Here is a 9,540-nt window from a genome sequence, read left to right on the forward strand (position 1 = left end):
ACCAAAAACTATAAGTGCAGTGTAAAAATATGAAAATATATAAAGGAATAACCACACTATAAGATATATGAGGTATAAATGTCGGTGGACAATGAAAGTGATAGGTGTTAATAGAAAATAGTTGGTGATGAGAAAGATCTGGAATATTATCTAGATCAAAGGAATATATGCAAAAAGTGTATTGAATATATAACATAAACTGAATACAATCTTATTCGTGCAATATAGACTAATGAATAAGTTAAAGTGCTCTGTGCATAACAAAATACCCCATTAATACCGCACACTGTGGTATAGAGGTGAGTGAAAACAAGTGAAACCAAATATATAATATCCAACAGCGACAGAAAACAAATGTCCAATATAGGTAATTCAAGTCTCCTCTATACCACAGTGTGCGGTATTAATGGGGTATTTTGTTATGCACAGAGCACTTTAATTTATTCATTAGTCTATATTGCACGAATAAGATTGTATTCAGTTTATGTTATATATTCAATACACTTTTTGCATATATTCCTTTGATCTAGATAATATTCCAGATCTTTCTCATCACTAACTATTTTCTATTAATACCTATCACTTTCATTGTCCACCGACATTTATACCTCATATATCTTATAGTGTGGTTATTCCTTTATATATTTTCATATTTTTACACTGCACTTATAGTTTTTGGTCATATCACTTACCAACATTTTTTGCACACTCATATTATTAGGCAGCGCCAACACCCTACCCTTTCATCACCACTCTTAAAGGGAGTGCTCCTAATCTCAGCTTGTTACCTGTATAGAAGACACCTGTCCACAGAAGCAATCAGATTCCAATCTCTCCACCATGGCCAAGACCAAAGAGCTGTCCAAGGATGTCAGGGAGAAGATTGGAGACCTACACAAGGCTGGAATGGGCTACAAGACCATCGCCAAGCAGCTTGGTGAGAGGGTGACAACAGTTGGTGTGATTATTTATAAATAGAAGAAACACAAAATAACTGTCCATATCCCTCGGTCTTGGGCTCCATGCAAGATCTCACCTCGTGGAGTTTCAATGATCATGAGAACGGTGAGGAATCAGCCCAGAACTACACGGGAGAATCTTGGCAATGATATCAAGGCAGCTGGGACCATAGTCACCAAGAAAACAATTGGTAACACACTACCCCTTGGAGGACTGAAATCCTGCAGAGCCCGCAAGGTCCCCCTGCTCAAGAAAGCACATGTACAGCCCATTTGAAGTTTGCTAATGAACATCTAAATAAATCAGAAGAGAACTGGGTGAAAGTTTTGTAGTCAGAGAAGACCAAAAGGGAACTCTTTGGCATCGACTCAACTCACCGTGTTGGAGGAGGAGGAATGCTGCCTATGCCCCCAATAACACCATCCACACCGTCCAACATAGAGGTGGAAACATTATGCTTTGGGAATGTTTTTCTGCAAAGAGGAGAGGACAGGACATTGCATCAAAGGGACGATGGACAGGGCCATGTACCATCAAATCTTGGGTAGGGATGCAGCGATCCAACTTTTTTGGTCCTGATCCTGATCTTTTGCTTTGTGAAATCGCCGATCCTGAGTCCGATCCGGAAGTACTGTTTCATGAGCTCATAACAAAATAATACTTCCGGATCGGTATGTTTGAAATATCCAATACATTTCGCTCCACTTCATGATTGTGTCCCACTTGTTGTTGATTCTTCACAAAAAATTACAGTTTTATATCTTTATGTTTGAAGCCTGAAATGTGGCAAAAGGTTGCAAAGTTCAAGGGGGCCGAATACTTTCGCAAGGCACTGTACAATATAACAAATGTGCATTAAAAATCTAAAACATCATCAAACACAAAGAATAAAATGTAGTCACAAGAAAAAAAACTTTATTGCTTGAACATACAATAGCAATCAAACAGTAAACATTGTAAACTAAAGTGCAACATCCTGGAAAGTGCAAACAGGAATTTAAATAAAAAAATGCAACATAATAGCATTCTGAGCCTCTCTCAAGAAGATTGCATTTCTTCTCTTCTCTCTGTGTAAGGCTATTTCTCTTCTCATCCACAACACAAACTGTGCTGAACAGAACACACTCTCACTTTCTGCATTAGTAGCAGACAGTGCAGGGGGCAATACAACACCAGCAACAACAACATACACACTCTCACTTTCTGCATTAGTGGCAGACAGTGCAGGGGGCAATACAACACCAGCAACAACATACACACTCTCACTTTCTGCATTAGTGCAGACACTGCAGGGCAGGCTGATTCCTGTCCTGACCAAAAGTTGGTCGAACAAGAACAACAACAACTTGATCACACATACAAAATAGCATAATGCAAACATGTAGTCCAGTGTCACACCACCATCACACAGTAATGGTGGTGTCGGCGTGTGACGCAGTGACACTGGACTACCTGTTCACATTAAAATGCCTTTTGTTTGTGTGATCAAGAAGTTGACTTGATTCACAGTCACACATGATGACAATGACACAAACATGACCCGAATGGTCACTTAATTCTCTCTCAGCTCCTCAAGAAGATTTGTAGACACTAGACAAGCATTTCTTCTCTTCTCTCTGCTGTGTAAGTCTATTTCTCTTCTCATCCACAAACACAAACTGTGAACAGAACACTCTCTCACTTTCTACACTAGTGCAGGGGGCACAGAGATATTTTGTGGCAGTGGCAGAAAGACAAGGTAATCTCTATTTGTTGACTCCCCGGAACTGGTATGGGTTGTCTGAGGCAGCGATGGTTTTCTCAGCAAAATAGCCATGCAGTTGCACCGCAGGGCTCGAGCTGCTTGCTGCACTGGGATCTAGTTCAAACTCCTCCACAATGTGGTCAAACTCTTGCATAAAGCTGCTCGGTGCTGCTGCTGCTGCTTCCACCCGAGGGACCTTGTCTTGTGGTTCTGTGGCCTGTGATGCTCCAGCTCTGCTGTTTCTCAAGTCTTCCTCTAGTTCCGCTGTCAGTGCATCTTTTGCACGCTTTGCAGATTGCGCACCTGTAAAGTATCTGAAACAGAAATAAAAACGTAGGCTAGGTTGATTATGAAACACTTCATGACACTAACCTGAGGCTGAAAAGTTAGTTATATATATATTTAATTATATATAACTTTAATCGACCATCAGCGCCATAATTTTAGTGCCATAAAGTGTTGGAATTTCAAAATCTTTAAATTTGCAGCACCATGGCATGGCATCTCATCAAATACAGTAGCACTAGCAGACGTGTTATTGTGGTCGTGGAGAGTAAAAATCTATAATAGTCAGAAGAATCAGATAATGATGAATGACAATGACATTGGTTCATTTATTGGGTCTATATAATATTAATATATAGACCTAAATACATGAATTATTTATGTCATTGTCATTCATTATCATTGTCAAAATGGGTGTGCTCTTGACCAGAGTTCTTAAAGTGTGCCACATCCCTTGGTAATACAAGAATTGGGAGGGTTCCCCTGGGTGGGATTTTTTAGGCACAAAGATTTATAGAAATATTAAGTATAGTTATAATATTTTATTAAATAATATATAAAATAAAATAATAAAATATTATAACTATACTTAATATTTCTATAAATCTTTGTGCCTAAAAAATCCCACCCCAGGGGAACCCTCCCAATTCTTCATTATCATTGTCATTCAAATTTCTTATATGATAGATATATTTTATTCTCCTCTCCACAAGAACACTGTCTAAAATTCTAACACTTGATGGGCAATTGTAATTAGTTAGGTTACACAATCTTCACTTACCTGTCTTTATATCTCGGGTCGTGCAGGGTGGCAAGTGAATATAGGGGTTCATCTTCCACAGTGTCGAAGCGTTTGTTGACAGCTTGAAGCAGGGTTGTTTTCATTGTTTTGATGCCAGTATCCGCATTGCCTTCTTTAGCAAGGATGCGTTTGAGGACGGTGACAGCTGGAATGACGTCAGCGGTGGAGGCAGTTGATGAGCTTACTTTCCTTGTTAGCTCTTCAAATGGTGCTAAAACAATGTTAGTTTTTTCTAGCAAAGCCCACTGGTTAGTGGTCGGTGTACTGGGCAGGTCATCATGGTCAGCAATGTAAGCACAGAGGACTCGCTTCTGTTCCAGAAGACTCTGTATCATCAAGTACGTAGAATTCCACATTGTTTTGACGTCTTGTTGCAGGCGTTTAGGTTGCATTTGCATCTGGAGCTGGATATCTTGCAGCCTTGAATACGCAAGTTGAGAATGTTTAAAATGCCCCACAATTTGTCTACCGATTGCAATGGCATCGCTCACACTCCGTTGTGACAGTAGCCCCTCATTGACTACAAGCTGCAAGCTGTGAGCAAAGCAGCCTAAGCTCCGTACCCCCATTTTGTCTATGGCCTTTTTCGTGTTGCTTGCATTGTCTCGGAGTATGACATGCACTTTATTCAAAGGAATGTGCCACTGGTCAAGTATAGCCTTAATTGTAGCTGAAATGGTATCGCTGGTGTGTGCACCATACATTTTTTTAGCTTGAAGCATTGCACCGTGCGGTGTACAGCTTGTGTCCAACCAGTGGACTGTTAAACTTAAAAGCGACATTGGACACACATCAGAGCTCCATATATCTGTAGTAAAGCTCATAGCCTTTATATCTTTAATCTCTTTTGAGACGTGTTGGAAAACTTTTTTGTACAGTTCTGGCACTGCGGTCTCAGAAAAATACTTGCGTGATGGAAGAGAGTACCTCGGCTCCAAGTGTTCCTGTAGGCGACAGAAGCCCTCATTTTCAACAACTGACATTGGTTGACCATCTAAAACAATGAATTCCAAAACTTTCTGTGTTATTGCTGATGCTTTCATACTTTCCATCGGAAACTTTTCACGACGTTGAAATGCAATCTGCAAAGTTTGTTGCTGCTGGGCTGTATTGTCCGCTGCTTTGGTTTTGTTGAGCTGCAGGAATTCAGCGTGCTCCTTAGCGTGATGTTTCTGGATGTGCCTGATTAAATTTGTAGTATTGAACTTTGCTGTTATACCACCTCCCCTCGAAACATTAACTTTGCAGACATTGCAAACAGCTGTGGAACTCGTTGGCGTGGCGAGTGTGTAATATCTCCACACTGCGGACTCTTTGGCGCGCTCCATACCCGACACACACACACGTGAGGCTGATTAATGATGTAGGTGCTGCGACGCCCTGGATCGGCCCGTGGGACGGCTAAATTTTACCGATCTCCGATCCAGCTATTTTTCCTAGATCAGGGCCGATTTCCGATCCGAATATCGGATCGGTGCATCCCTAGTAAGGACCTGCCTCTTCCTCTGCCTTTCATTTTTTAAATTACCCTGTGACAAAAGTCTCTAGAGAATCGCAGTATATCTGGAAAAAGGCATATAACACCCCGCTTCAATCTGTGGTATTGGGGGCCACAGGTTTATCACACCAGTTCTAAAAATAATTGGCCAGTAACTGTTGTCACTGTGTGTAGCACAGTTAACCCAGCTAAAGAGGCCAAATGTTTGCAGGACTAAAATACACTCTTAGAGAAGTATACTGTTAAATAACACCCCACTTCTATATGTGGTATTGGGGGGCCACTGGTCTATCACACCAGTTGTTCAAAAAATTGGCCAGTGAGTTTGGCACTGTGTGTATCAGAGTTAACGCAGCAAAAGAGGCAATATTGTTGCAGGACACAAATACACTTATCAAAGAATACTCAGGTAACACCCTGCTTCAATCTGTGGTATTTGGGGGCCACAGTTTTATCACACCAGTTCTACAAATAATTGGACAAATTTTTGCAGGACTACAATACACTCTTAGGAAAGTATACTGTTAAATAACTCCCCACTTCAATATGTGGTATTGGGGGGCCACTGGTCTATCACACCAGTTATAATACATTAAAAGTGCTTTTGTCACTGTTTGTAGTATTGCTGCAGCAACGCTCAGTCACCACATCAGTTACAATGCTGCACAGTGCACGATACAAATCCACTATAATATGCTTTCTATATTACAAAGTATATTATACGTGGATTACACCCCTATATAGTGCACTGCACACCAATACCAAATAGCAGCCCTTAAAATAACTTTTGTGGACGTTAACAGAGCGATTTGTGTCACTGACGATCTGTCCCTGGTGCACACAGCAAACCTCTCTCTACACTGACAAAAGAATGTACACCTATACCAAATAGCAGCCCTTAAAATGACTTTTGTAGACCTTAACAGAGCCATTTGTGTCACTGACGATCTGTCCCTGGTGCACACAGCATACCTGTCCCTACACTGAAAAGAGACAGTAAACCTATACCAAATACCAGCCCTGAAAAGGACTTTTGTGGATCTTAACAGAGCTATTTGTGTCACTGGCAATCTGTCCCTGGTGCACTCGCCAACCTCTCCCTATGCTGACAAAAAGCAGAATGTGAAATGGCCGCCAGCTCTGATCTATTTATAAGGTAGGGGGCATGTCCATGTGCTGAAATGTTTCAATTGGCTATCCCGTTCCACCTGACAGCTGTGTCATGGGTCAAAGATCTCCCCAATGTAAACTAATATGGCCGCTGCAAACAACGCCATGTGTTCGCAAAATTGGCGGGCTACGAACAAGCACAGTTAGCCGCGAACCGACCGCCGGTTGAACCGCAAGGCCATCCGTAGTAGAGGGTGGAACCAAGGAATGGAACTGGGAGGTGGGTAGAGAGTGGAACCAAGCAATGGTGCTCTGAGGTGGGTAGGGGGGTTGAACCAACGAATGGTGCTTGGAGGTAGGTAGGGGGTGGAACCAAGGAATGATGCACAGAGGTGGGTAGAGGCAGAGAAAGGGGGAGTTCCTGCACCTATTCTCTGAGAAAACAAGCCCTGATAATGAACCACCTATTTGCCTGTTATGGCCTTCATGAGCTTAGCCATATGAGTTGTCATTGGAGGATGTGTGAGGTCAACCACGAAATAAACACCAAACTGTTAATCCGAGCATGCAGCCTGCCTGGCCAGGAAAGAGGGGGACAAGCGTGTGATGGTATTAGGCAGTAATATACTCCCCCCCCCCCCCCCTGGTGGGAGTGGAGATGGCCCCATCTATAAAGATATACAGTACATACACACACAGCACAAGGCTGTGTTCACACTACGAGACGTTTCTTGGGGCTGCAGTACCTCTGAGCTCCAGAAGATGGTGATCTCACCTCTACCCAGACAGGAAGTCTCAATAGAAGACAGGAAGTGATGTCAGGTATTAATAGGAAGTTCCGGGTGAGAGGTGAGTAAGGAGGAAGTAGAGTGAAGACGTTGCTGGAAGAGACAGCAGATGAGGTAATAAGATCTTATTTTCTATTTACACCCAATAACCCCCCCCCCCCCTCATGTCCGTCCTCTTCCTCCATAGTCAATGTGATTTCTTTTATCTCCAGCAGATGATGATACACACATATATAGTGTGGAAACCTAGAACAACACCTGCAGGGTCAGAACATTCCTGCACTTACATATATATTTTTATCCTTACCTGTCTAGACAGAAACCTGTATAGATCGAGTGACAGAACGAATGAGGATGAAGGAGGACCGGAGTCACATGACTGAGAAGATACTAAACCTCACCCTGGAGATCATCTACCTGCTGACCGGAGAGGTGAGGAGGATTCTGGGAGGTCACATGACACCTCTCTTATCTCTATTAATAAAAACACAGACCTGACCAGAGAGGTGAGGAGGATTCTGGGAGGTCACATGACATCACTCTTATCTCTATTAATAAAACACAGACCTGACCGGAGAGGTGAGGAGGATTCTGGGATTCTAACATGATATTCCTATTGGTTCTCCAATACAGAGATTTCCTCTTCTGAAGTCAGGTGATCATATGACCATCACAGTGCCTCCATGTGACTCCCTAAAACCTGAGAGACACAACATGCAGAAGATTCTAGAAGTCACCAAGAAGATGATGGAGCTGCTGACAGGAGAGGTGAGCAGTGCTGGGAATTCTGGGACATTTTCCAGTAACAGACAAGGGATGTGTCTGGATGGTGACTGTATCATTGTGTGTGTCAGGTTCCTATAAGGTGTCAGGATGTCACTGTCTATTTCTCCATGGAGGAGTGGGAGTATTTAGAAGGACACAAGGATCTCTACAAGGACGTCATGATGGAGAATCAGCCGCCCCTCACATCACCGGGTAAGAGGAGACTTTATTGTAAAGGAAAGAGCAATACGGAGGATCCACCTAGATCCCCCATCATCTGATAAACACATAGAAACAATGTATTCAGTCAGTGTGTGTCAGGGCTGGGCTCCTGCTACTTAACAAGCAGCTCTTTTCTTTCAGAGCTCAGAAGTTGCTTAGCTGTCGGTTAATTAACAGCCGCTCGTTACCACAGTGACTCACCTGGTTACCATTACCTGCCTCATTAGTCCAACCTACAGCCAGCCCCATTTTGCTATTTAAGTAGCTTAGCTCATTTCCTCCTTGCCCTTGCGTGGTCTATGCTCTCCATTGTGTTCCTGTGTATGACTTGCCGTGGCTGACTTCTCTTCCGATACCTGTTCCTGATTTGTTTCGCCTGACTACGCTGACTTATGGTGTCCTGATCCTTGCTCCTCTGATTACCTGTTCTTGCATCCAAACCCCGGCTTCTGTTTTTGACTACGTTCCTGAACTGTTATTTTTGCTATTTAATTAAAGGTGTGATTTTTAACTGCACTTTGTGTTGAAGCACTCAATACCACTGCAGCCTCGTGCCTCCCCACTTACCATTGAGGCTTTTGATGGGAGACCTCTACAGCCTGCCCATGTGACCCATGAAACCACTCCGTTGACCATGGCTGTAGGGGCTCTTCACCATGAAATAATTAAAATTCCTAGTGATTTCCTTACCTCATTACCCAGTTGTCATTGGTTATCCTTGGTTACAGAGGCCCAATCCCTCTTTTAATTGCCGTAATGCTGAGGTTTTGTCATGGTCCCCACAATGCACTAATACATCTTTTTAGAAAGTAATTAAGATCATGTGCACGTCTTCAGTCTCTTTATTGGCAGAAGAGTACCATGAATTCTGTGATGTCTTTGACAAAGGTCAGGCCGGTATTTTGGCACATCGGCCTTTTGAGTGAACAGTTGTCCTTCAATCCCGGTGCCATTCCTCCTCGTGGCCGGGTTTACTCTCTGTCTGACCCAGAGGAGAAGGCAATGGATGCTGCGATTTAACTATCCCAGGGGTTCACCCGCAAATCCTCTTCTCCTTCCAGTGCCGACTTTTTCTTTGTGGGAAAAAAAAAAAAGAGTGGTGAACTGAGTCTCTGTATCGATTATAGGGGTCTCATTTACATTCCTGTTAAAAAAACTTATCCGATCCCATTGAAAACTGAATTATTTGACTGCCTCAAGGGAACATCGGTCTTCACGAAGCTCGATTTGCGGGGGCATACAATCTTGTGAGGATTAATGAGGGTCACAAATGGAAATTTAATACTAGGACCGGACACTATAAATACCTCGTAATGACCTTTTGGTCTCTGCAACGCTCCTGCTGTTTTCCAGGACTTTGTTAAAA

The 9,540-nt window shown here is 42.8% G+C and overlaps 2 protein-coding genes across 2 annotated transcripts in view; both read left to right on the top strand.

Moving 5' to 3' along the window:
- The window catches only part of LOC309550250 (uncharacterized protein), a gene marked incomplete at both ends in the record, with an annotated part of 974,848 nt that overhangs the window by 489,336 nt on the left and 475,972 nt on the right, over window positions 1–9,540 (top strand). The gene's annotated exons all lie outside the window — the stretch shown is intronic.
- Window positions 7,536–9,100, top strand: LOC309549804 (gastrula zinc finger protein XlCGF66.1-like; the record flags this gene model as incomplete). Its single annotated transcript, XM_082250307.1, has 4 exons — window positions 7,536–7,619; window positions 7,821–7,955; window positions 8,042–8,165; window positions 9,027–9,100. The coding sequence occupies 4 exons, from the start codon at window positions 7,536–7,538 to the stop codon at window positions 9,098–9,100; spliced, it is 417 nt and encodes a 138-aa protein (XP_082106433.1).

The sequence above is a fragment of the Pelophylax lessonae genome, assembly GCF_965119305.1.
Source record: "Pelophylax lessonae genome assembly, chromosome: 3".
In the NCBI taxonomy this organism is placed as follows: domain Eukaryota; kingdom Metazoa; phylum Chordata; class Amphibia; order Anura; family Ranidae; genus Pelophylax; species Pelophylax lessonae.